Source organism: Monodon monoceros, unplaced genomic scaffold (assembly GCF_005190385.1).
Source record: "Monodon monoceros isolate NGI ecotype Baffin Bay Population unplaced genomic scaffold, NGI_Narwhal_1 Super_Scaffold_14, whole genome shotgun sequence".
NCBI lineage: Eukaryota > Metazoa > Chordata > Mammalia > Artiodactyla > Monodontidae > Monodon > Monodon monoceros.
In genome coordinates, this window is record NW_021703770.1 from 1,670,873 (window position 1) to 1,698,270 (window position 27,398).

The window sequence follows — 27,398 nt, forward strand, 5'->3', positions numbered from 1 at the left end:
CCCAGAGCCTTGGGGGTAAGGCCTCAGCGGGGCCTCTGGCACTGGGATGGCCGCGCAATGTGGAGAGGAGCTGGGTCTCTGTAATCACACACCCGGGGGCTGACGCAGCTGCTCCCAGGGAGGGGAGCACATCCCTTCCCTGAGCTGCTTCCACCTCCCCCTGCCTCACCTGCCTCGTCCTGGACTTTCTTCTCGCAAATACACATCTTCTTCCCGCAGCGGGCCTTTGCCCTCACCCCTTGCCTGCACCTTGTCAGCCATCTCCCCTGGGTCTGCACTTCCTCTAGGCTGCCTGTCACAAGTCCCAGGGGACCCGTCGTCCCCCTGCTGTTCGGTCTCTCCCCTCACGCACTTCTCACATTGCACCGACAGAGCTGGTGCCTGTGTAGTCGGCCTGTCTTCCCTGCAGAAGCCCCAGGAGAGAAGGAACTTGGTGGTTATTTAAGGTCATATTAATTTGTGATCCGAAGACGCTGGGTCTAGAAGGAGAGAAACTTGGGATATTTGACCCTGTTGAACAGACCGCTGCCTCATAAGGGCCTGTGTGTAATGGTATTTGGTTAATTGGAGTCTTCTGCGAAGAGGACTGAAGTCAGGAGGACCAAGGGTTCCCTCCACTCACCCCAACCTGTAATTACCGTAACCTCAGATCAGTAATTAAGTTTTTCCTGGGCCTTCATTTTCTCATTTGTACAACTAGGATATTACAGGTTGTGTGGCAGGTTGTTATTATTTTAATGATAGTATTTTAATTGATTGGGTGACCTTTCTCCTGGAGAGCTCATGGTACCATTCACAGGGTTGATAATTAACATTTCTAAATACCACCGCATTGAAATGAAATACGGAAGAGAGGAGTAGCCTTCTCCTTGGACGGGAACCCGTCTGGGTGTTTGCAGATGGAGGCGGCACAGTCTGGGGGTTCTTGCCTGCCCCTCCTCATAGGTCCCCCCCCACCCCCGCCCGGTGTGTGCCAGTGCGCGGGAACTCACAAGATGGGTTCTGGGGCCAATTGTTTTTTGTTTTTTTTTTATGACGAATTTTATTCCAAAGTGGCTCTAGTAGTATCAGAGACATTGATGTAGAGTTTGAATATTGTTTCAGGTAAAGTGACAATGGATAAAAGCAGTATTTCTAGTTAATATATTTTTAGATAATGGGATTTTAAATGTGTGAGTTAAAAATGTAATAAATATTAATGAACTTATTTACAAAACAGAAACAGACTCATAGACAATAGAAAACTAACCTACGGTTACCAAAAGGGAAAGGAGAAGGGAATAAATTAGATAGACAACAATGTCCCACTGTATAGCGCAGGGCACGATATACTCAATATCTTGTAATAAACTATAATGGAAAAGAAATGTAATAAATATTAAAATTAGGTGTTTTACTATTTTATCTACTTTGAAAGATTTATGAATTCAGAATTATAGGGGAGATTTTTTTTTTTTAAAGGAGAACCACTTTATTTTGAGTAGTAAACAAAACTGCATTTATAACATAATAAACAAACCTTCCTTCAATTTCTTCACAGTTAGTCCAAAGAATAAAACCTCTGACTTAATGAGAATTTACATTTAACCTTAAATATTCTAAAATCCATCCGTGTCAACTTTGGAATTTTAGTCTTGCCTGATACTATGAAATAGGGCAAACCTTGATCAATGGGCAAATTCCTAATTTTTGCTGTTCAGCCTCTTTTCTGGATCTTGCTCTCTGATTCCGTACATTCCAGAGTGTTCAGTGGATTTGTAATAAACTTTCAAGATGAAGGGGAATTTCTTGCTCATTGTTTGCCTGAAACCTTGGCTTGTGTTCATCTTTTTAAACAAAAAATATGCTCCAAAAATGCCCACAAGTTCAGCTAGTAAAACTCCTTTAAAGATCTTCTTTGCCAGTGGATCCAGAGTACAGGCCATCCTGAGGCATGTACTCGCGGGGCTGCTGGGACCAACTGTTTACATGAAAAGAATAGGGTGTGGGGAGGATGCCACGGTTAAGCCTATAGAGGAGGCCATAGTAAATGATGGATATGGGAGCATCATGGGGGAATTGACAGTTCTTTTCAGAGGTGGAAGAATGGTTTGGGTAATGTTCCATGAAGGAGGTGACCTTGACCTTGAAGAACAAATAGGTGTTTGCCAGACAAGACTGAGCAGAAGGAATAGCTTCAGGTAGGAGGACTTTCTCCAGTTCTGGTGGAATTAAGAGGGTTTGGTTTATTTGGGGAATGTTAGATACAGTGATTTGTGTGATTCTGTTGTCTGGGATTTTGGGAAGGAAAGTGGATGATCAACAGTAGTGCAATACGATCCTGCAATTCCACTCCTAGGTATATACTCAGAGGTTTGAAGACACAAACCCACATAAAGACTTGCACATGAGTGTTCCTGGTGGCATCACGCATAATAGCCAAAAAGTGAAAGCGGCATCCATCAATGTCCATTCACTGATGGATGGATAACGAAAGTGTGGTGTGTCCACCTGGATTTCTCATTCTCTTCCTCTCCCTCATCCCTTCTTCCTTTCCACTTTCCTTCCTTCTTTTGGCTAACATTTGTTCATCCTTCAGATCTCAGTGTAGATAACCACTTCTGTTGTTTTCTACAAAGCCTTTCTTGGTCCCTCAAGACTACCTTGTGTTCCTTTGGAACATTCCCACTGGAGTATGTGCTTACCCATCGAGCACTTTCACCCACTATATTTCGATCGCTCAATTAATTGACAGGCTCGGCACTCAGGCAGCAAGCTCTCTGAAGGTGTCTGTCTGACTTGCTGTTTTTCTTGTCCCTGTCACCTAGTGGCTTGTGCTGGCATCCACATATGGCTGAGTGCATTAATAATAAATGCTTTTCCTTTTTTAAAAGTAACTTTATTGAGATTTAGTTCACAGACCACACTGTTTAAAATGTGCCCTTCAGTTTTTTAGTGTATTCGCAGATATGTGCACCTGTTAACCACAGTCAATTTAAAACATTCATCACTTTGAAAAGAAACCCTATTAGGGGCTAGTTAAAGCCACTGTGGCTGGTTAGTGGCGCACTTCAGTACTCACATCCTGTTGAATGCATTAATAATAAATACTCTCTTTCTTTTTTTGGTTTATTTTCACTGTTACTGGGAAGGCTATGGTGAGCCTCTTCAGCGCTTTGGCTTTTCGAGCAGGAGAGAGATTTTGTCAGGAGAGGGATTACTGGGTCAGCCATCCTGAACACTTTTATTGCTGTTGAAACATGTTGGAAATTGCCTTCTGAAAGGATTGTTCTAATTATACCTCTGGCAGCAGTGCTGCTCATTCAGTATGTAGAAAACGTTGCCTTATTGTTTTAATTTGTATTTTCTGGGTAAGTTGCAAGTTTGGATATTTGTTCTGTGTTCCTGTTTACTAATTGTATCTCTTTTATGTGAGACTCTTTTACAGTCTTCTGACTGTTTCCCTGTGGCTTGCCTCATTTGTTTCTCATTTCTTGGGAGGCAGATAGCATCAGGCCACTGTGCTGAGGTCTGTCACGCTTTGAGATGCTAATGAATTCCTTTGCCCAAAGTCTGTCAGTTACTATGAGAGATACTCATACTATGAAATGTATCTTGTGCCCGTAACATACCTGGATGGTGTACAGCAGGTTTGAAAGAGTTAAGACACCTCCTGAAAGTGCTTCACTTGTTTTTGAACTAAAGCTGAAAGTAGCAGGAAAATCTGTTTTAAACATTTTATGATAGATCTCTTTAGCATAATACGAAACTTGAAACTGTTGCTGGAACTCTGAGAAATACATTTAACATTACAGAGGATTAGCTCAGACCAACATGTGTGAATTTAACAGAGAGTATGAAGCGCTTTACATTTGACCCACATTGGCCATCCTTTGGTTTCTTGAATACGTCAGGATTTTTGCTTTTTGGTGTTTTCTTGTCTCAGGATGTCGGCTACACTCTTGCCAGCCGTCCCGCCTTCAGCTCTGGGGTGGGTTTGTGCAGGTGGCCTCCCCATCCCCGCCCTCACAGCATCTTCTGGTCATGTCCCGACTTTTCTTCAGGGCGGGCAGTTTTTATGGCTGACCCTCCACTCCCTCTCTTGATAAATCCCCCTCTAGGAGGGTCGGGCCCCTCAGGGACAGCAAGGCTAAGTTATGGGACGAGGGGCCGAGCTGCCTGGGAAGAGAGGGGTTTCCTCTTTTCTGCCGGGAGAAGTGTGAAGCCCCAGGAACTGCTGGTGACCGCACTGGGTCGTGTGGAGAAGAGTCTAGGAGTGGAGCGGACTCTTCCTTGTGTGGTCTTCTCCATCCCAGCAAGCACACCGTAATCCAATCCCTAGAGCCCTAGGGCCTCCCTAACTAGAACGTGCTTTCTAAGAAAGCAGTGACTCTGCTTGGATCACTGTACCTTTTTTTTTTTTTTTTGCAGTATGTGGGCCTCTCACTGTTGTGGCTTCTCCCGTTGCGGAGCACAGGCTCCGGACGCACAAGCTCAGCGGCCATGGCTCACGGGCCCAGCCGCTCCGCGGCATGTGGGATCCTCCCGGACCGGGGCACGAACCCGTGTCCCCTGCATCGGCAGGCGGACTCTCAACCACTGCGCCGCCAGGGAAGCCTCTCACTGTACCTTTGTAGCATCTAAAATAGTCATAGGTGTGCCGGAAATATTTGTGGAATGAGTGAGTGATGGTGGCAGTGATCAGTGACCGCTCAGGAAGTACTCTGGGAGGGGGGTTTTGGAGGGGACGTTGGAGTGCAGTGCTAGGACACTTGTTTTGAAGGTGCATTTAAATAACATTTTACCATGGTGTTTGTTCATACTTTAAAAGTAATATGGAATGGCTGATAGGAATTATGAGGTGATTGATCCCTCCTGCTCACCCACCCGTCACTCCTTGTCGGAGCCTCTGGCCAGATGACTTACTTGCATGGATTTAGGGTTAAGGAAAACCCAGAAGAGGGAAGAGATAGAGTCTCCCAGGGAGGGCTGAAGAAGCGCTCGTCAGGAGGCAGCAGGTGCTTGAGATGGGCCCTGGAGAGTGAGCAGGTACTCAGCAGGTGTGTGGGACACAGGTGAGGGGGAGGTAAAGGGAAGGAGTGTTTAGGGCAGGGCTTGCATGAATGAAAGAGAAGGTGCCGCTGTGCTTGGGCTGAGGGATGCGGCTCAGTCCAGACCTGGGTCTTATGCTGCTTCGGGCGTGGCAGTGCCTGTCAGGTAATGCATCTCATCCGTAAAGCGGGAATGGACGCCCGGAGGATGGCGTCCTGGCGTTCCTCCCTGGCACCCCTGCGTTCCTGGGCTGCCCGGCTGCAGAAGGCCACAGCCGCGTGAGGACCGTTGCAGGGGTGAACACGGAGGTCCTGCCTGGTGAAGCGGCCTGTCCCAGCCCCACAGCCAGTGGCAGAACGAGACTGGACCCCTAGCCTCTCAGCTCCTAATATGGGGGAAGGGGAGCCACTTGCCCCGACCCCTGTTGACAGAGACGTTTCCGTTTAACTGCCAAATGACTGCCTGCTTCCACGTGGCCCTTCGAGTTGCTGATGGCAAATGCGTTTCAGCACAGTGCTACTGCCCCCTGGCAGTGGGATGGTGATATGTGTGTATTTCATCAGAGGGAAAAACACTCACTGAGCTTGGAAACAGCTTCAAGGCAGCCTTTGGTGCACAGAGGACCTTGTTTATGGAAAAGGAAGAAGTACCGCTTTGAAAACAATGACAAAGCTGTGAAAACTGCAGTTCAGTTAGGGTTCTAAATGCACGCATGCATACGTAGTACACACGTACCATTAAAGAGAAATTGTCCCGACACTTGTTAAAATGGCAAGGAAGACTGTTCCAGACAGTTGCAGTAGGGTCAGCTCTGTTGCAGTAGGGGAGAGAGACTGAGCTCCCTCCGAATACAAGGACAAGTGGGGATTCAGAGCCAACAGCAAAGGGAGTGGGGAGTGGACAGAAAATTACTCAGAGGAGACGTCGGGCTGGGGGATTCTGGCACAGTTGGCCCAACAGGATTCTCGCTGAAGGCAAGCCAAGGACTTAGGCGTCAAGGGGGTGGTGGTGGTGTGAGGAGCTTGATCACATATTGAGGGTGATCGGACATCAAGGGTGGGGGACTCTCGCTCACCTAAGTAAGTGGGATCCTTGCTACAGCTGGACTAGGCGGGGCGAGGACAGGGCCTAGTCTGAAGTAGGGCACTGAGCAGCCTGCATCAGGGAGAGGTTCTCTGTCATTACGCACACAGGTACATACATGCCCGCGTGCTTTGTGACCGGGATTTGACTGTGTGCAGTGTGGGAGCTGCCTGCACAGTATGTGGAGCAGTTGCTTCTGTGTGTGCTGCCGGATCCTGAAGCCCTCAGGCAGGCAGTCGGAGAGGCGGTTGGGAAGGGGAGGTGGGTGGGAAGGAAGCACAGACGAGCAGGAACTTGTGAGGCTGAGCTGGACCCCACCCCATGGGGATGGACAGGAACCGTGCTGGTTTCTTAGCACCTCCCAGCCCCCAGCTTCGATGATGGGAGCTCCTGGAGGAGCGGCCACCTGGCCCAGGAGCTGGAGAAGCTGAAGCAGAGGGCCTGGGGGGGGCTAGAGGAGCTGGGGGAGGGATGCTGCCTCCACCCCCCCACCCCAGCAGTGTCGGTGGGCGTGCCTGTGCCTTCCAGGTCCCCATGCACGCTGGCTCAGAGTATGCAGGGAAGGGGCTTCTGGGAAGTGTGGATTCAGCTTAGCTAAACGCACACACTGGTGAAGATTTGACTTCGTGGTTTGAAGTGCACGTCCCCTTTCAGGAAGCGGGAGATGAGTCCCCATTGAGAAAAAGCATTCCTATTTTATTTTTGCTTTCCTTGCTATCATAGTTCACATTTTACTTCTTGTTTTAGTACCGGGAACAACTTTTTGTTTTGATTTCTCTTTGATGAGCCCGTAGTTATACATTTAGATGGGCTAGACAGGAATAATTCCTCTGTTTCCTCCCCCGCTTTTTCCTTCTCTCTTTGAAAACTGTTCATCTGAGATTACGTGATGCTTTTTGAACGAGAGTGGATTGTACTGTGAAGAGAGTAAGAAAAAATAGGATTGCCAATTCCTTTAAAAATGTTGGTTTTTACATGTAAAGTAGATGAGTTGTGAGTGCAATTGCAGTAGACCCTTAAGGCTCCTGAAGGTGTATTTTAAGGGTTCTAGGAATACTGTGCAGACGATGAAGGACAAGGGAGGGGTAAACGACGGCATTGGGGAGCTCTCCTTATCTCCTTTCTGGAAGTGTTTATTGATCACCTCCGTGACTTGGACACGATGCTGGGTCCATGCAGTACCAGCGGCGACTTTTGGGTTGAGCTGGAGGGACAGCGGCGGCAAGGCTGTGGGGCAGGGCATTGCGGCAGCTGTGCCGGCGGGAGCAAGGTGCGAGGAGTTACGAATGCTCCCCGTGTCTTTTGGCCGAGCAGTGTTTGGTGTAACGGGATGCCCGCAAAGCGTGGGGCTAAGGGATGGCGGGAGATGCAGCCAACAAGAGAGACTGGGTGGGGTGAGGAGGCCCTTGGTGCCAGTCCTGTGGGCGGGGTAAAGGGAGGCTTATCTGCACGGTTGTCACACGTCACCTCCTTCTTCATCTAGGGGAAGGAAAGAAGGAGGGACAGAGGATGGAGGGGTTTCGGGAGGAACTGGAGAAGCTGGGTCGGGTATTTTGGACTCAGAAACCAGCTAAAATGGAAGAAGCCAAAGCTTGTTACCTTCCACCCCAACCCGTAACCCTCCCCTAAAACAACCTGCAGGGATTTTTAGGTTTTGGGGGTTCCTTAAGTAGAATGGTAAATTTATGTTCGTTACCATCTACGTTTTATCTCTGAGCATCATTTTTGGAGGGGGGGAGACCCTGGGTTCAAATGCCAGGATTATCACTTCCTGCTTTTGTTTCCTTTACACTCCCAGCCCCTTCGAGTCCCTTTGGGTTGTCCCTTTGAGTCTGCGCCTCCGCCAGGTGTGCCCAGTGCCCCTGGGCTTCAGCTGCTACCTACTTCGTCTCCCAGAGCACCCTTCATCACTCAGCCTCTGCATCTCGACCTTATCCGAGGTCCGGGCCTGCAGGTCGCCCATCGCCTTCAGACTCCTCTCTGTTGGCGTCTGTACTTCCAATCAGGGCTCGTTTCCCATCCCTTCCTGCTCTCGTGACCTTCCGCTGTGACCTCAGGAACTCATGGGCTGTCATAGCAAAGTCCCCTGTTTCATCTCAGCCTCCTTTTTCCCTGAATGTTCCATTAACCTTGTACTAAGGTAGTGACTCTTTACCACAGAGTTTGCAAATGTGTGGGAATGTTTCTGGTAGAACCTTGACCAAGGGGTGTCATTTGTGTTTCACAGGAAGGAACGAGGCCGCTAAATGCAGGTCTAACGCAGGTAAATAAAGCACAGAAAGCGCTGTCCTGCTCAGAATGCCGGTGGCGCTCCCACGGAGCCACAGTGGGGAGGGGGCCAGCTCACTCCCGTAGGCACTGCTTCCCCGGCCACCCCTCAAGATGCTGCTGTTTTTTCCTGCTGCACCCCAAGGGCCTCGGGGCCTAGAGGTGGCAGAGAAGTCCTTTCCTATTGCTACTTCCAGGCAGTCCTCCTTGGAACCCCCAGCTCCTCACAGCAGGTGTGCTTCTCCTTTGGCTGTGGCCACTGACGCGCTCTGGTCACTTCTCCCCGCTCCTGGCTCACCCTGTCCTGCAGCGCCGCCACTGTCTGTGTCCTGGTGGCTTCGTCATCCACTTTGAGGGTCCAGTCAACACCATCCTTATCTTCTCCGTCTGTGTTTCCTCCTGGTGAACTCGCAGGCCCAAGTCTCCAAGAACTCTCTGCCCACATGGCTCTTGTATTTATTTCTTATACGGAGCTCCAGACCGGAGCGCCTGACTGCCTACCCATCCCTCCCTGCCCCGTCTCAGCACGTGGCACCGCTCTCCGTCCAGCTGCTCAGACCACAGACGGTGAAGTCAGTCTCCATCCCCTTTCCCCCCATCAGACCCCATGTCTAAGTGCTCCTCAGGCAGTCCTCCGGGCTTTACCTCCCAAACATCCCCATCCGGCCCCTTCTCCCCACCTCTGCGCTTAGAGGGGCAGCCTGAAACCACCCCCCGCCCCCATCACTCAGCTGGGTGTGGATTTGGTTCTTTGGTTCAAATAAGGCTTAGCCCTGGGGGAAATAACATTTTGAAAGAAAGTAACGCTCAGCCAACAGTTAACTCAGCATTTACAGGCCCAGTTCCAGAGCCCCGCCCTGGACCCAAGAACTTGCATTTCACAAGGACCTGGGGAGGCCAGTGCAGGAGGTGTGCTCCGTGGGCTGAGAAACGGGCTTTGATAAGAACAAGTTGTTGGTGGGGAGTTTTTCACTGGGGCCATTTCAGGGTCTTTGCCTCTTTCTGGAAAGCAGCCTCCCTTCTCTCCCCTCCGTAGCCACCGTTCACTGGGTTTGGAGTAAAATGCATAGAGTCACCGTTGCTGCCCTGGCTGCGCTCAGAGGAGTTCCTGCCTTCTTTAGTGCCCCTGCTTGTGGGTAGCAGATCCGTGAGTTGTGGGCCAGTGAGATTTCTTATGGAGTCTACAGTTATTCGTGTGAAAGCTCACGTAAAGCGATACAAGTTGTGTCACATTTAGTTAGAGATGTGCTGTCACGTTTTTATTGGGAAGAAGGACGCTGAGGCTGACGTGGACTCTGAGGGTGCTGATGCCCTGTGTATCAGCCCGACAGCCGCCTATGAGGGCGTTGAGGCGGTGACACAGGGCGGCGCAGCGTCGGGCGCAGGACGGACTGGACAGATGGACACACCTCCTCCGCGTGCCCCACCGCCCTGCACTTTCACTTACCGTAGTTCTAGGCCAATGTTGAATTAAAATTACTTTTCTGGCCATCTTTTATAATCCTGGGTTTTAAAATATCTGTTCTTCACGTTTTTTTGAATTTCAGTAAATTGTAAAACGGCATTGAAAATAAGAATGCATTATTTTACTGGATTTTGGTATCAGACATTATGGGTAAAATAACATGGCTATAAAAATTGAAAGTCTCCTACAATATGGACCAACTTGAAAATATGCAGGGTTTGGGTTTAAAGCCCTGTGTGTTGTGTCTTGTTCCCGCTATGAAGAACATACAGGCCTAGATTTGAACTTTTGTCCTTTGGCTTCATAGCAAAGCATAAAGAGAGCTACAGCATGAACCCTGCCCAAAGATGAAGGCCATAGTTTTTTTTTTTTTTGGCTGTACGCGGGCCTCTTACTCTTGTGGCCTCTCCCGTTGCGGAGCACAGGCTCCGGATGCTCAGGCTCAGCGGCCATTTCTCACGGGCCCAGCTGCTCTGTGGCATGTGGGATCTTCCCGGACTGGGGCACGAACCCGTGTCCCCTGCATCGGCAGGCGGACTCTCCAACCACTGCGCCACCAGGGAAGCCCAAGGCCATAGTTTTTATATTGTGAAGGCATATGTATTATTCTGCTTCTTGCTTTCCATTCCAGACATGCTCTTTCCCCATTGCATTTTATCCCCAGGTGGTATACGTGGTTTCTTCTGGAGTTTTGAGTTAATATGTTCCATTTTTCACCTGGGTGGAGGAGGAGGCGGGCTGAGCACATGAATTGTTACCTTGCAGAGTCCTGGTGGGAGCTCTTCAGTAAAGAGCTGTCATTTGTTTCTGTCGCAATTTATACAGTCCCTTTTGTTTGTTCAGAAATAGAAGAGGTTGAACAAAAACCCAGCAGAAATGAAGGGAAGCTTTTGACTTCCTTTAAGTTGTGTGTTGACGAGATAAATGCTGTGTAGGGCAACATAATAAGTACCTGCTAATAAAATGCATTCTCAGTAGAGCAACCACACATGTAAAATAATGAGGTGAAGAAAAACTATCAGTATGTCAAAATCCCCAATATATTAACTGCATTTACTAGTTATGGGAAAATACTAATTTGCCAAGTCGTAGGTGAACCAAAGTAGAGCATCCTGGGGTGGTATCAAAGGGGCAGTCTGCACCTCCTCGAAGAATTTAGTCTTGTGGGACACCGTGGTCTAGATGGTGTGCGCTTTTCAGCAGTGGAGTGGGGCCTGCTTTGCTGCTCACTTGCCCACCATCTGCTGCACGGAGTGCCAGCCTGCCACTCTCTCGGGCAGGCTGCCATTTCTGGTGCAGGATGTGGCGACACATTCTAAGGACGCACCTCGTCTCCCAGGTCGTCCTTTCTCATCTGTCTTCCACACAGACTATAAGGTGATATTTATCCATAGCAATCTATGTGTGAAGGCTGGACAGCTGGAATAGACTGTTTTTTTACCCCCCAAACCCCAGCCTAGCATAAAGTCTGGCTCATAGGGGCTCAGTACGTGCTTGTTAAATCGAATTGCTTGTTTTCTCTGCATTATTTCCTCATCAGGAAAGTGAGGATTATGTCTACCTTGCTGTGCTGGTGTAGGGAGTTGAGGCGCTGTATGTAAAGAGCCGGAAGCGTAATATATGCTCAACACATTGTAATTCTTATTGTTTATATTGATTTGTTTCTGACTTCTGAAGCGTTTCAACATACGCAGGTCTTAAACTGGAGAACCGTACAGTTTTCTATTTTGATGGTATGTGTATCGTTCATGGGGTAGTTGAATGGCCTTGGACAAGATGCCGGTGTCCCTGGCCTGGGCTGCTCTGTGTGTAGAATGGAGACAGTACAACGTTGTTTCAGCAAGGAGAACAGTGCAGAGAAATGTATGGGTTATGATCCTTGGATTGAGGCAGACCTGGGTTTGCCTCCTGTGTCTTCTACTGATTAAATGTAGCCTTTGAGAATTTACTTACTTTACTAAGCCTGCTTTCAACTGTAAGATTAAGAAGATAATGTCTGATAGTGTCTGGAGGATTATCAGAAATAATGTGTAGCAGTCACTTGGCATCCTGCCTGCAATAGTAGAAGCTCGATAAAATTAGCACCTTCCCTTACTTCACCTACTTGAAAAGTCAGTGTTTCTCCCCGTAATGCTATACAGTTCTTTCCAGCTTAAAGAGCTTTTGGTGGATGTTATCAGAAGTTTTAGCAGCAGAGTAACCTGTTAAAGTTATAAAAAGAGAGTTTCTCTGCAGGATTTTCATAGTTAGATGGGAACAGATGGGGGGAACCTTTTGGCTGTGTCTGACTCTAATCTTTGACCAATTTTCTCTAAAAAATGGTTATCTTGGCAGGTACTTATTTATTGCTAAGGATGACTAGAATGATTAAAATGTAGGTTTCTCTGTATCTGGAATATGTCAGAGTAAGAGAAGAGGAATTTCTGAGTATTAAATTCAAGCCAAAATGGAGCAGTACGGTTTGCACATGGAAGTATCGAGTCTGAAATTTGAAGCAACTGGGAAAGGGTGTGCACACTACCTGGACCAGGACCGTGGGTTTGGCGTAGATTTCCAGATAGGAATCAGCACGAGGAGTGGGGGGGGGGGGGGGCGGTGGTCGGGTTTCCCAGGTGTGACCTCGGGCCAATCACTTCTCTGATCCCTGGCCTTCACTTTCCTCTTTGGTAAAAAATGAAGCAGTGAGACCGAATGACCACTCATACGTGTATATTCATTTATCAAATTAGCTCTGTATTAGGTATTGCATCTCAGAATTGATTGAGAATTTTGAATCTATTAATACTTTCTGTCATGTCAAGCGAGGAGTTGAAGATGTGCTCCAGTAACTTGCTGAGCACCGGAGAGGACAGCTGACCTGGAGCCCTTACAACAGTGGCCCTCAAACTTCTCGATTATGGCCCATAGTAGGAAGTACACTGCGTGTGAAAAAACACACGTTTCATGAAACGACACCCATTCTCACTGTGTGTGGTGTCCCCTATCGGTCATCTTGGGCCACCGTATCAAAAATACCACAGCCTGGGGGCCTCAACAACAGACATTTATTGTCTCCCAGTCCTGGAGGCTGGAAGTCTAAGATCAAGGTGTCGGCAGGGCTGGTTCTTCCTGAGGCCTCTCCCTGGATGGCAGATGACCACCTTCTCCCTGTGTCTTCACGCGGTCGTCCCTCTGTGTGTGTGTTGCTGTGTCCTAATCTCCTTTTCTTATAAGGACACCGGTCATATTGGATTAGGGTCCACGCATATGAGCTCATTTGACCTTAACTACTTCTTTAAAGGCCGTCTCTCCAGATGTAGTCGTCTTCTGAGGTACTGGGTATTAGGACTTCAACAATATAAGTGTGGGGGGTGGGGAGACACAGTTTAGCCCGTAACGTGGAGTATGATCCATCCCATCCCACCCCATCCCACCCCACCCCACCCCACCCCACCCCGTCCCGTCCCGTCCCGTCCCATCCTGTGGGATGCTGCTCGCTACCCACTAAACTGATTTTTTAAAAAAAAAATTTATTTATCAAGCAACCCATACATTGTTAGTATAGACATCGTGCAAGGTTAAAACATATTCAAACATCAAGATCCACATTCAGGGCTTCCCTGGTGGCGCAGTGGTTGAGAGTCCGCCTGCCGATGCAGGGGACGCGGGTTCGTGCCCCGGTCCGGGAAGATCCCACGTACTGCGGAGCGGCTGGGCCCGTGAGCCATGGCCGCTGGGCCTGCGCGTCCGGAGCCTGCGCTCCTCAACGGGAGAGGCCACGGCAGTGAGAGGCCCGCATATTTTTCTATAAACTTTAAATGGCAGAGCTGTTTTTGTCTTCTTTGTCCAGTGATAACTTTAGACATATTTTCCATTGACAATATCATAAATGCCATAAAGTTCTAAGCAAGTTCTAGAGGCTGGAAGTCTGGGGTCAAGGTGCCAGCGTGGTTGGGCTCTGGTGAGAGCTCTCTTCTTGGCTTGCAGATGGTTGCTTTCTTGTTGTGTCCTCACGTAGCAAAGAAAGAGAAAGAGAAAGAAGAAGAGGAAGAGGAAGAGGTGTAAGAGAGAAAGAGAGAGAGAGAGAGAGAGACTAAACTGATTTTTATGACCCACAAAAAGGTCAAATAGCTTACAGGCTGTTACACCCTTACTTCTCTTTTAGAATCGGCAATGGGATTTAAATGGAATGGGCTCCTTTGAAATGAGTCACTTGCAGACTTCCCCAGTGTCCCTTGTGACCTGTGCTCCGCATTTGTTAGCTTCATTTACATGTGTCACACGTGGACGGAATCAAGCTGTTCGGCCCATGCAGCCATCGCATCCTGCTGGTATCCTGCTCCACTGATCTGAGAGAGAAAAAGAAGGCACCAGTTCAGGCTTTTCTGGATCTCATTTTTAAAAAGAGATTGAGATAAATTCACATTAATATTTATCAAGCAGCCTCTCAGTGGCAGAGAACTATTTTAGTGGAAGAAATGGCATATTCCTTAGCAAAATGAATGCAGAGACCCTTGGTAGGATGTGCAGGGTTTAGCTCTTCTCTGGGTGATGACCTCTACAGATAGCCCCCAGCTTTCAGGAGGAGACCCTGGATGCAGCCCACAGGATACCGACGCCAGGGGACAGAGCGCCAGCCCCCGGCTCCTTGGCTTTTTCTACTTGTGAGCATCCCCAGGGGTCTGTGTTACGTAGGCAATATGAAGCTGTGCCGAGGCTGGGCTGTTGGATGGTTGGTGCCCACCTGGACTCACGTGGCTGATGGCCGACCCTGGCCGACTGTGGCCCCTGCACATCGGCGAGTCTGTGTTCCTCTCTAATTGTCCCTGTGTCCATTCCACGGCTCTCTTGACGTATCAGTCATGTTTTATGCATGGAGCGGGGTAATTTTAGTGGCACTAGGGAAGGTACAGAGGTCCAGGGGCCTGTTTCTCCTGATGTCAAGGCTCTGCTGTCTGCATGAATAACCCCAACAGTGGGAGGAGGGATAGCTCTGTGGGTGTGGGGAGAAGGGTGGTGTTTGATGTGGCTGTAGATGGATTTAGAGGAAATAAAACAACTACACAGAGGGAATTCCCTGGCGGTCCAGTGGTTAGGACTTGGCGCTTTCACTGCCGTGGCCCGGGTTCAGTCCCTGGTCGGGAAACTTAAGATGCCGAAAGCTGCGCGGGGGAGGGATGCTCGGCTGTGGCTGGGCTTTCCCACTCGTGGAGAGAAGACGGGATGGGTCCGGCGTGGCAGCAGAGGGGGCGGCACGAGCAGAAACAGCTCCTCACCTGCTCTGAGATTGAGTTTGTTCATCTCTAAAGTGGGGGTGATTCAATGATGGAACGAGCCACGCTCCATACCCAGCAGAGCACCTGGCATTACAGGAAGGCAGTTAGTGTTGACTCCTTCCTTATTGCTTACCTCAAGCCCCCTTTGTTGTGATGTTTTAGACTCTAGCGAGACAAGTTAACAGCATCACCAGCAGTGCCCTGCATGTTGGCTGATGACCATGTGCCTCGTGCTCACAGCCCCTCCTGGGACCCAAGCAGCCCCTGTGCTGCTGAGGAAGCAGGCCCAGGTGCGGAGTGGTGGTGGGGGGAAAGGCGGGTGTCACGGGCACAAACCTGTCCAGCGGGAGGTGGGGCAGAGGGAGGTTCAGATGCAGGTGTGTGAGGCTCCAGTCCACGTGCACTCCTCTCTTATGTGTTCCCACATCTCTGATGGCCTGATCCCCAGTCTGAGTTCTCAGTTCTGCTTTCCAGATGGAACAGTCCTCATCTTCGTATTTGAGCTTGTGCTCATATGTCGCAATCCCGGACTTCCAAAGCTAGATTAATTCATTTTCTCACTTGCCCAGCCAGTATTTGTTTTTTTAGAGTGTCTGCCTCTTGTATCTTTCCTCAGTTTCAGCACCTTCAGGGTGCAGACACATGACCGGGCTTTGCCTTAACAAGGGCTTCTGGGCCCTGAGAGTGTGTGATAGTCGTGGGCGTGCACTTTCTGTACTCTGTGCCCTTACAGGGGTGAATTGCCCTAATCCCCACAGTTGCCCCAAACGGGTAGCTACTGTTCTTGGGCTTATTTTACAGTGAGACGATTGATGCATAAGGAAATTAGCTAGAATGCCTAAGGTCTGCTATGTGGTATTTGGAGGAGCTGGGACTTGGACCCTGGCCATCTGGCTCTGGAGTCCATGCTCTTGTCCGCCGCTGGCCTCGATCACCTTCTGTCGCCTGAGTGCACGCATTGACGGTTGATCTTGTTGCCCTGCACTGTGACAAGGAGCCAGACCCACCAAAGGTTGCATTGGGACATCAGACATCACACTTCTGGTTTGTCTCTGTACCAGGGTTATCTACCAACTTAGATACCGTTGTCATTTATTTGAAAGACAAAGATTGGATGAGATAGAAAATGTTAGATTTAATTTATTCAGTTTCTCCTTCATTTTATCGCCAGCTCATTACTTTGCTGCTCAGCCCAAAGAAAATGCATTAGAAATTTGCCATTGTCAGTGTCAGAGTAGATTGAGCCTTGGCCTGGGAAAGGTGCTCTCCTGGGCGTTTCATCCTGATGGGATGGACCCTCAGACTCTCGCTTCACTGTGTCCTGGAGCCGAGGGAGGGCAGGAACTCCGAGAAGTGATGCATTTTCCAAACACTGCCGGTGCTCCTTGTTGTCGCGTTCCCATTCTCTGCCTGCAGTTCCACATCAGCTCTCCTGTGCTGCAGAGCAGACAGCGGGGAGCCAGAGGAGCCTGGGGCCGGGAGCCTCACCGCACTGCCGCTGCAGCTGCCAGCCTTAGGAGTGTCTGTAAAAGGAAGTCTTCTGTTGCATTGTAACTTGTGATCGGTATGTCATAAGATCAGAAAGGTTTTTTTTTTTAGTTTAAATGCTGTGATATGGAAGTGCATTTATTTCATGCACATACTTCTCCTTGGGGAAGAAACCAGAGCAACTGGAAAAGAAACTTTGGCTTAAAAAATTATGAAATTAATGTTACCCCAAAGGTAATTATTTGAGTTATGAAAAACAAGGTTATTAAAAACTAGAAATTACAAAGTGGATCAATGAGGATGTACATTTAAAAAATTCTGTGAAGATTTGTGTTGGGGATTTAAGAGTTAAGCTCTTGTTGTATTCAATATGTACTTGTATTCAAATAAAAATTTGCTATTGATTTCACACAGTTATACATCCGGTCCTGACTTCTGAGCTTCAATTTCTAAGTGAAGGCTGGATGTGTCCTTTGAATGGCCTAGGACCCTCAGCTGAATTAATTCTTTCCCTTGAGGGTGTTACTGTTTTCTTACTCTTGGAGGCTTGAAGCTTTTGGAGTCATCCTCCAATTGTCCTCCTTCTCCTATATCCTGTGAATTGCTTGGGTGTATTCCGTATCCGTTCTAATGCTTGAGCTGTTCTCCCATGGGATTCCTCCTCCCCCTTCCGCCATCACTGTCCTGGTTCAGACTTCCCTCCCTCCTTCCTTCCTTCCTTCCTTCCTTCCCTCCCTCCCTCCCTCCCTCCCTCCCTCTTTTCTTCCTTCCTCCCTCCCTCCCTCCCTTCCTTCCTTCTTTTTAATTTCTAATGTCCATTTGTTTATTTCTTTTACATCTCTTATTGTTTGGTCTGTACTGTTTTTTGTTTTTTGTGTTTTTTTTAGAAAAATAGTTTTAATTGCAGAAAAGTTTTTACATAAAAATAAAATAAGCCTCAGGCAGAATAATGGCCATAGACGCAAAAATGCTGCCTAGTGAGTAGGTTAGATTTTTTGTTTAACATCTTTATTGGAGTATAATTGCTTTACAATGGTGTGTTAGTTTCTGCTGTATCACAAAGTGAATCAGCTATACGTATACATATATCCCCATATCCCCTCCCTCTTGGGTCTCCCTCTCACCCTCCGTATCCCACCCCTCTAGGTGGTTGAGTAGGTTAGATTTTAAGGAGAAAATCATTCGATTCATGCCAAAGGCTACAGAAGTATCTTAAATAAAAATTTAATGAATAGAAATTTTACAACCTTTATCTCCTTGAAAACAGCTCACTTTTCCAAGCTGATTTCAGTAATTCCCTCAATGGTCTAAGATTTGCAAGATATACTGGGATAAACTGAGTTGATTCAGACTCATTCTGAATGGGTCCTTTTCTAAAATAGTATTTATTTACACAAGTCTGCTTTTTTTTTGTTTAACATCTTTATTGGAGTATAATTGCTTTACAGTGTTGTGTTAGTTTCTGCCGTATAACAAAGTGAATCAGCTATATGCATACATATATCCCCATATCCCCTTCCTCTTGCGTCTCCCTCCCACCCTCCTTATCCCACCGTTCTAGGTGGTCACAAAGCACAGAGCTGATCTCCCTGTGCTATGCGGCTACTTCCCATTAGCTATCTGTTTTACATTTGGTAGTGTATATATGTCAATGACACTGTCTCACTTCGTCCCAGCTTACCCTTCCCCCTCCCCGTGTCTTCAAGTCGATTCTCTACGTCTGCGTCTTTATTCCTGTCCTGCCCTTAGGTTCATCAGAACCTTTTTTTTTTTTTTTTAGATTCCATATATAGGTGTTAGCATACAGTGTTTGTTTTTCTCTTTCTGACTTACCTCACTCTGTATGACACACTCTAGGTCCATCCACCTCACTACAAATAACTCAATTTCGTTTCTTTTTATGGCTGAGTAATATTCCATTGTATATATGTGCCACATCTTCTTTATCCATTCATCTGTCAATGGACATTTAGCTTGCTTCCATGTCCTGGCAATGGTAAATAGAGCTGCAGTGAACATTGTGGTGCATGACTCTTTTTGAATTATGGTTTTCTCAGGGTATATGCCCAGTAGTGGGATTGCTGGGCCATATGGTAGTTCTATCTTTAGTTTTTTAAGGAACCTCCATACTGTTCTCCATAGTGGCTGTATCAATTTACATTCCTACCAACAGTGCAAGAGGGTTCCCTTTTCTCCACACCCTCTCCAGCATTTATTGTTTGTAGATTTTTTGATAATGGCCATTCTGAGTGGTGTGAGGTGCTACCTCATTGTAGTTTTGATTCCCATTTCTCTAATGATTAGTGATGTTGAGCATCTTTTCATGTGTTTGTTGGCAATCTGTATATCTTCTTTGGAGGAATGTCTATTTAGGTCTTCTGCCCATTTTTGGATGGGGTTGTTTGTTTTTTTGATATTGAGCTGCATGAGCTGCTTGTATATTTTGGAGATTAATCCTTTGTCAGTTGCTTCTTTTGCAAATATTTTCTCCCATTCTGAGGATTGTCTTTTCATCTTCTTTATGGTTTCCTTTGCTGTGCAAAAGCTTTTAAATTTCATTAGGTCCCATTTGTTTACTTTTGTTTTTATTTCCATTTCTCTAGGAGGTGGGTCAAAAAGGATCTTGCTGTGATTTATGTCATACAGTGTTCTGCCTATGTTTTCCTCTAAGAGTTTTATAGTGTCTGGCCTTCCATTTAGGTCTTTAATCCATTTTGAGTTTATTTTTGTGTATGGTGTTAGGAAGTGTTCTAATTTCATTCTTTTACATGTAGCTTTCTAGTTTTCCCAGCACCACTTACTGAAGAGGCTATCTTTTCTCCATTGTATATTTTTGCCTCCTTTATCAAAGATAAGGTGACCATACGTGCGTGGGCTTATCTCTGGGCTTTCTATCCTGTTCCATTGATCTATCATTCTGTTTGTGTGCCAGTACCATACTGTTTTGATTACTGTAGCTTTGTAGTATAGTTTGAAGTCTGGGAGCCTGATTCCTCCAGCTCTGTTTTCCTTTCTCAAGATTGCTTTGGCTATTCGGGGTCTTCTGTGTTTTCATACAAATTGTGCAATTTTCTGTTCTAGTTCTGTGAGAAATGCCATTGGTAGTTTGATAGGGATTGCAGTGAATCTGTAGATTGCTTTGGGATGTATAGTCATTTTCACAATGTTGATTCTTCCAATCCAAGAACATGGTATATCTCTCCATCTGTTTGTATCATCTTTAATTTCTTTCATCAGTGTCTTATAGTTTTCTGCATGTAGGTCTTCTGTCTCCTTAGGTAGGTTTATTCCTAGGTATTTTATTCTTTTTGTTGTAATGGTAAATGGGAGTGTTTCCTTAACTTCTCTTTCAGATTATTCATCATTAGTGTATAGGAATGCAAGCGATTTCTGTGCGTTATTTTTGTATCCTGGTACTCTACCAAATTCATTGATTAGCTGTAGCAGTTTTCTGGTGGCATCTTTAGGATTCCCTAGGTATAGTATCATGTCATCTGCAAACAGTGACAGCTTTACTTCTTCTTTTCCGATTTGGATTCCTTTTCTTTCTTTTTCTTCTCTGATTGCTGTGGCTAAAACTTCCAAAACTATGTTGAATAACAGTGGTGAGAGTGGGCAACCTTGTCTTGTTCCTGATCTCAGAGAAAAGGGTTTCAGTTTTTCACCATTGAGAATGATGTTGGCTGTGGGTTTGTCATATATGGCCTCTATTAAGTTGAGTAAGTTCTCTCTATGCCTACTTTCTGGAGAGTTTTTATCATAAATGGGTGTTGAATTTTGCCAGAAGCTTTATCTGCATCTATTAAGATGATCATATGGTTTTTATCCTTCAGTTGTTAACATGGTGTATCACATTGATTGATTTGTGTATATTGAAGAATCCTTGCATTCCTGGGATAAACCCCACTTGATCATGGTGTATGATCCTTTTAATGTGCTGTTGGATTCTGTTTGCTAGTATTTTGTGGAGGAGTTTTGCATCTATGTTCGTCAGTAATATTGGCCTGTAGTTTTCTTTTTTTGTGACATCTTTGTCTGGTTTTGGTATCAGGGTGATGGTGGCTTCATAGAATGACATTGGGCATGTTCCTCTCTCTGCTATATTTTGGAATGGTTTTAGAAGGATAGGTATTAGCTCTTCTCTAAATGTTTGATAGAATTCACCTGTGAAACCGTCTGGTCCTGAGCTTTTGTTTGTTAGAAGATTTTTAATCACAGTTTCAATTTCAGTGTTTGTGATTGGTCTGTTTATATTTTCTGTTTCGTCCTGGTTCAGTCTTGGAAGGTTGTGCTTTTCTAAGAATGTGTCCATTTCTTCCAGGTTGTCCATTTTATTGGCATATAGTTGCTTGCAGTAATCTCTCATGATCCTTTGTATTTCTGCAGTGTCAGTTGTTACTTCTCCTTTTTCATTTCTAATTCTGTTGATTTGAGTCTTCTCCCTTTTTTCCTTGATGAGTCTGGCTGATGGTTTATCAATTTTGTTTATCTACTCTAAGAACGAGCTTTTAGTTTTATTGATGTTTGCTATTGTTTCCTTCATTTCTTTTTCATTTATTTCTGATCTGATCTTTATGATTTCTTTCCTTCTGCTAACTTTGGGTTCTTTTTGTTCTTCTTTCTCTAATTGCTTTAGGTATAAGGTTAGGTTGTTTATTTGAGATGTTTCTTGTTTCTTGAAGTAGGATTATATGGCTATAAACTTCCCTCTTAGAACTGTTTTTGCTGCATCCCACAGGTTTTGGGTCGTCATGTTTTCATTGTCATTTGTTTGTAGGTATTTTTTGATTTCCTCTTTGATGTCTTCAGTGATCTCCTGGTTACTTAGTAGTGTATTGTTTAACCTCCATGTGTTTGTATTTTTTTACAGTTTTTTTTCCTGTAATTGATATCTAATCTCATAGCCTTGTGGTCAGAAAAGATACTTGATACGATTTCAATTTTCTTAAATTTACCAAGGCTTGATTTATGACCCAAGATATGGTCTATCCTGGAGAATGTTCCATGAGCACTTGAGGAGAAAGTGTGATCTGCTGTTTTTGCATGGGATGTCCTATACATATCAATTAAGTCCATCTTGTTTAATGTGTCGTTTAAAGCTTGTGTTTCCTTATATATTTTCAGTTTGGATGATCTGTCCATTGGTGAAAGTGGGGTGTTGAAGTCTCCTACTATGATTGTGTTACTGTTGCTTTCCCCTTTTATGGCTGTTAGCATTTGCCTTATGTATTGAGGTGCTCCTATGTTGGGTGCATAAATATTTACAATTGTTTTATCTTCTTCTTGGATCGATCCCTTGATCATTATGTAGTGTCCGTCTTTGTCTCTTCTAATAGTCTTTATTTTAAAGTATATTTTGTCTGATGAGAATTGCTACCCCAGGTTTCTTTTGATTCCCATTTGCATGGAATATCTTTTTCCATTCCCTCACTTTCAGTCTGTATGTGTCCCTAGGTCTGAAGTGGGTCTCTTGTAGACAGCATATATATGGGTCTTGTTTTTGTATCCATTCACCCAGTGTATGTCTTTTGGTTGGAGCATTTAATCCATTTACCTTTAAGGTAGTTATTGATATGTATGTTCCCAGTACCATTTTCTTAATTGTTTTGGGTTTGTTATTGTAGGTCTTTTCGTTCCCTTGTGTTTCCAGCCTAGAGAAGTTCCTTTACCATTTGTTGTAAAGCTGGTTTGGTGGTGCTGAGTTCTCTTAGCTTTTTTTTGTCTGTAAAGGTTTTAATTTCTCCGTCGAATCTGAATGAGATCCTTGCTGGGTAGAGTAACCTTGGTTGTAGATTTTTCCCCTTTCATCACTTTAAATATGTCCTTCCACTCCTTTCTGGCTTGCAGAGTTTCTGCTGAAAAATCAGCTGTTAACCTTATGTGTATTCTGTTGTATGTTATTTGTTGCTTTTCCCTTGCTTCTTTTAATTACTTTTTTTTGTTTAATTTTTGATAGTTTGATTAATATGTGTTTCGGCGTGTTTCTCGTTGTGTTTATCCTGTATGGTGCTCGCTGTGCTTCCTGGACTTGACTGACTATTTCTTTTCCCATGCTAGGGAAGTTTTCGACTGTAATCTCTTCAAATATTTTCTCAGACCCTTTCTTTTTCTTTTCTTCTTCTGGGACTCCTATAATTCGAATGTTGGTGCATTTAATGTTGTCCCAGAGGTCTCTGAGACTGTCCTCAATTCTTTTCATCCAGTTTTCTTTATTCTGCTCCCTGGCCGTTATTTCCACCATTTTATCTTCCAGCTCACTTATCCGTTCTTCTGCCTCATTTATTCTGTTATTGATTCCTTCTAGAGTATTTTTGATTTCAGTAATTGTGCTGTTCATCATTGTTTGTTTGCTCTTTAGTTCTTCTAGATCCTTGTTAAGTGTTTCTTGTATTTTCTCCATTCTTTTTCCGAGATTTTGGATCATCTTCACTATCATTACTGTGAATTCTTTTTCAGGTAGATTGCCTATTTCATCTTCATTTATTTGGTCTTTTAGGTTTTTACTTGCTCCTTTGTAATATAGTTTTTTGTCGTTTCGTTTTTTTTTTTTTCCGGATGGGTGGTGCTGTATTCCTGTTGTACTGGTTTTTTTGCCTGAGGCCTCCAGTACTGGAGTTTGCAGGCATTTGGATAGAGCTGGGTCTTGGTGCTGAGATGAGGTCCTCTGGGAGGCCTCACTCCAGTTGATATTCCCCGGGGTCTGAGTTTCCCTGTTAGTCCAGCGGTTTGGACTTGGAGCTCCCACCACGGGAGCTTGGGCCCGACCTCTGGCCTGGGAACGAAGATCCTGCAAGCTTGAAGACAATGTGGGCAGTTGAAGTAAGGACAGGAAATTCCTGTACTGTGTTTTTTTTTTTTTTTTTTTTTTTTTTTGCGGTACGCGGGCCTCTCACTGTTGTGGCCTCTCCCATTGCGGAGCACAGGTTCCAGACGCGCAGGCTCAGCGGCCATGGCGCATGGGCCCAGCAGCTCCGCAGCATGTGGGATCTTCCCGGACCGGGACACGAACCAGTGTCCCCTGCGGCGGCAGGTGGCCTCTCGACCACTGCACCACGAGGGAAGCCCTGTACTGTGTTTTTTAATCAGTATTTTTTAAAGTTGAAGTATAGTTGATATACAGTGTTGTGTTAATTTCTGCTGTGCAGCAGAGGGATTCAGTTATACATATATATATGCATGCTTTTTTTAATATTCTTTTCCATTGTAGTTTATCATAGGATATTGAATGTAGTTCTCTGTGCTCTACAGTAGGACCTTTTTATTTATCCATTCTATATATAAAAGCTAGATTTTCAACACCTATTTCTTGGATTGGTGCAATGGACTCCTAACATCATGTCCTATTCCTTCCTTTGTCCCTTTGATCCATTCTTCACGCTGGAACCAGAATTATCTCCCTGAAGCACAAACTAAATCACATCCTTCTGCCCCTTAAGAAACTTGCAGTGACTGACTGTCCTTCATCTAGTAAATTCTCAACTCCATCTCAAGGATGCTCAGATTTGATTCAAACCATCTTTTTAGCCTAATTTCATACCTTCTCTATCTACATACTCTGTATTTCATATATATTGGGACTTGTAATATCATATGTTTTTTCATGCTGTTCTATGGTAGCTTGCTCTCTCCTTGTACTTTTCCTGTTTCCCATGTTATTAAGAGGGTAATAATTCTTTCCTCTTCACCTCCTCATTACCTTGCTTAGTTCTCAATTAAGCGCCGTTACATTATATCCTGAGATCAATTTCGCCATCTGGTTCCCTCACTAGATTGCAGGCTCCTTGGGGATCTGCCTATGTCTTACTTAATACACCTTTCATCTTTTGTCATTTTGGACAATGCTTTCACCAAGAAGATAGTCAATAAATGCGGAACTGAATTAACTTAACACTACCTTTCCTAAATTATTTCTTAGTATGTATTTGTTGAGACCCCACCAGTTGTAGAAGGAGGCTGAGGAGTTAGGAGATCTTGTTGTCCTTGAAGATGTGGGGATCCCGCTGAGTGCTTTAAGGCTGGGCTTTTCCTTTTATAGGGCAGATACTCGATATTTGTTAAAGGAATGTTGAGTGAAATACGAAATAGTTTTAGAAGAAAGGGAGCTGGCTGAGCCTGGAAACTGATTACAAATGAGAGCCTGGTGGGGAAGTGGAAGGCACACTGAGCTGGAATAAAACCTTTCTAAGCTTCAGTTTGCTAACCTGTAAAACAGGGAGAGCAGGGGCACCTCTTCCTTTAGGTTTTCGGATGATTTAATGAGATAAGACGTGGAGGGTGCTGTGCACAGTGCCTGGCGTGTAGTAAGTCCTCGTTAAATGTTGGCCGCTGCTGCTGCTCTGGTTTCTAAGCATTGCCAAGGGCAGCTGTGGGGCTGGGAAGGGCTGTACATGTCCCTACAGTAAACACCTCTGTCAGATTGGGGAACCTCAAAAGTTCCTTACTCCATTGATGTTGTAGGGTGCTACTTTCTTCACTCCTATGTAATGTTGATAAATAAGCCCTGATTTTTCTTTAGAAAACTTCCTGAAAACTCAATTTTGAGTAGTTTTGGAATAATTGTTATTATACATATAATGTATGTTCCTTTTAGAAGTCTTGAAATGTATAAGCAGAAAGGAAAAAATTGTGTATAATCCTACATGGGCAAACACACACACTGTTAACGTTTTAGTGTATTTCTTTTGTTTCATTTTCTATTTAAAACAAATTGGGTTGATTTTTGAAATTTCATTTATTTCAAAAATATTATCTTGAATTCTGATTTTCCATGTATTGTAAGACATTTTTCATATTACTGCAGACTCTTTATAAATGCCGTTTTTAATGATTGCATAAATTTGCATTATGTTTCTGCACCATGGCTTATCCAACCATTACTTCATAATTGGATGCAGATTCTGTCTAATTATTTATTAAGTGTCTATTCTTAAGATCATTTTCCCTTCTGGGAGTTATATTGAGATCTCTAGAGATATTTAAAATTTTTCTAGGTAGCGTTTTAAATAGATGGTTAAGTAAAAGATGATGGCTTAACATCAGTGCCTTTCGTTTTGGTAGAGCATGTTTATATACTTGAAAAGAACAAGGGAAAATATTTAGTCTCCTTGTCTACTTGAATGATTGCTTCTCCGGGCCTCCGACCTGTCACTATGTAAATTAAGTGCAAAACAAGTATAAAGCAACACTGATGGGAAGTAGTTACTGTGGCTCAGTGCAGGTTTATCTGATTCAATCAGCCTCCTGTAACGGAGAGGCCTGTTTTCTTGGTACATGACAGGGCTTATTCTGTATCTGCTGGTTTGGCAAGATCATTCATCTTTGTGGTGGTGGCACGTGACTCTTTCAACCCTTGTAGTTGGACCATTATGCTGCCTGGATGTATCTGCAGAGTGAAGAAAAGCCAGGTTGATTTTTCTTGCGTGTCAGGTGCTCAACTTGCTGGGTATGACATTTCAAGATATCTGTGTTTTCTTCTGTATTTTCACATATTGAGGAAATCTGGGTGGGCAGCGCAATGAAACGGAAAAAGCAAAAAGTTTGAGCTCATAGCTCTGAGTATGAATATAGTTTAGCCACTTATTACTGGCATGACCCCAGGAGAGTTCACGTGACCATTCCAAGCCTCAAATTCCCTATCTGTAAAATGGGCACAGTGATGCCCAAGGAAGTCACTCTGAATGGTGGAAAGAGAACTAGGTGTGAGGACCCCGGACTTGAAATCTCAGCCTGCTCACTGGCAATGTGACCTCAGAAAAGAGGTCTGGGGGACTTCCCTGGTGGTCCAGTAGTTAAGACTCTGTGCTCCCAATGCAGGGGGCCTGGGTTCGATCCCTGGTCAGGGAACTAGATCCCACACACAGCAACTAAGACCCAGCACAGCTAAATAAGTAAATAAATAAATAACAAAGCCCCAAAAAACCTACACCACTATCACAGAAAGAAATGATAATTCTTTAATAATTCATTAAAACGTTAAAAAAAAAAGAGAGGTCTGGGATCTTGGCTCCTAAGTGTTCTTCTCCCTACAGTAGGGCTAAGGGTAGCGTGTTGCTTACTGGGTAAGTGGTACCGTTGAGTGGGACAGTGCAGGGGAAGCCCCTCTTGGACACGTACCTGGCTTTTATGCTGCTGCCTGTAGGTGCTTTCACTCACTGCCCAGGGGACCAGCCATCGCCTACTCACTTCCCGCCTGAGTCTGAATTTGTTGCCGTTGGGTTCCTGCACCCACTAGTTTCTTTTGAAGGCAGCAGATGAGCATGTAACCACCACATGTGGCGATGGGCTTTTAGTCTCATCCTAATTGACCTTTCTACCCCTTTCACCTCCATTTCTCTTCTTTCCAGAAAAACTCATCTTTTGGCTTCTTGAGCCTCATCCTGAGCTTCTAGGATTGTTTCTTTTCAAACCCATTTACTAGTTCTTCTTTTCTCACTGCGCTTAACCTCTGTGTTCCCCAGAGCGTTGTCCTTAGGCCCTCTGTTTTCCTCCTGTCACCTTTACACTTCACCTAGGAAATGTTATCTTTGCTCATTTTTGTGGTGCTTGGGGTTCCATCTTGTTCTGAGTCTACTTTCCTAACATCGTCCAACAGCTTTTTGGGTCCTTTCGTCCTTCTGGGTAGTACCTGCATGCTTCACATTCGACATGTCTAAACCACTGTCTTCAGATCAGATGACCCCTGACTTTTCTCTTATCCTGGGTTTGCATCTTGGTCGATGACCCTGTCCTCCACCTGTCACTCCAAGCCCTTCTCTTTCTCCTTTTCTGCCTTTATTTAGGAGAATAAAATATTTTCTGTGTTCTATTTT

At 45.2% G+C, this 27,398-nt stretch overlaps 2 protein-coding genes across 3 annotated transcripts in view; one reads left to right on the forward strand and one right to left on the reverse strand.

Moving 5' to 3' along the window:
* TRAPPC9 (trafficking protein particle complex 9) overlaps positions 1 to 27,398 on the forward strand; it is a 514,318-nt gene that overhangs the window by 72,652 nt on the left and 414,268 nt on the right. The gene's annotated exons all lie outside the window — the stretch shown is intronic.
* LOC114895588 (protein CEBPZOS-like) lies at positions 1,683 to 2,304 on the reverse strand. The gene has a single exon (XM_029223134.1). It carries the CDS (start codon positions 1,923 to 1,925, stop codon positions 1,683 to 1,685), a length of 243 nt encoding a protein of 80 aa, XP_029078967.1. The 5' UTR covers positions 1,926 to 2,304.

Bases quoted from the DNA above. Each gene is read 5' to 3' on its own strand.
- LOC114895588 (XM_029223134.1), bottom strand. From the start codon at position 1,925: ATGGCCTGTACTCTGGATCCACTGGCAAAGAAGATCTTTAAAGGAGTT.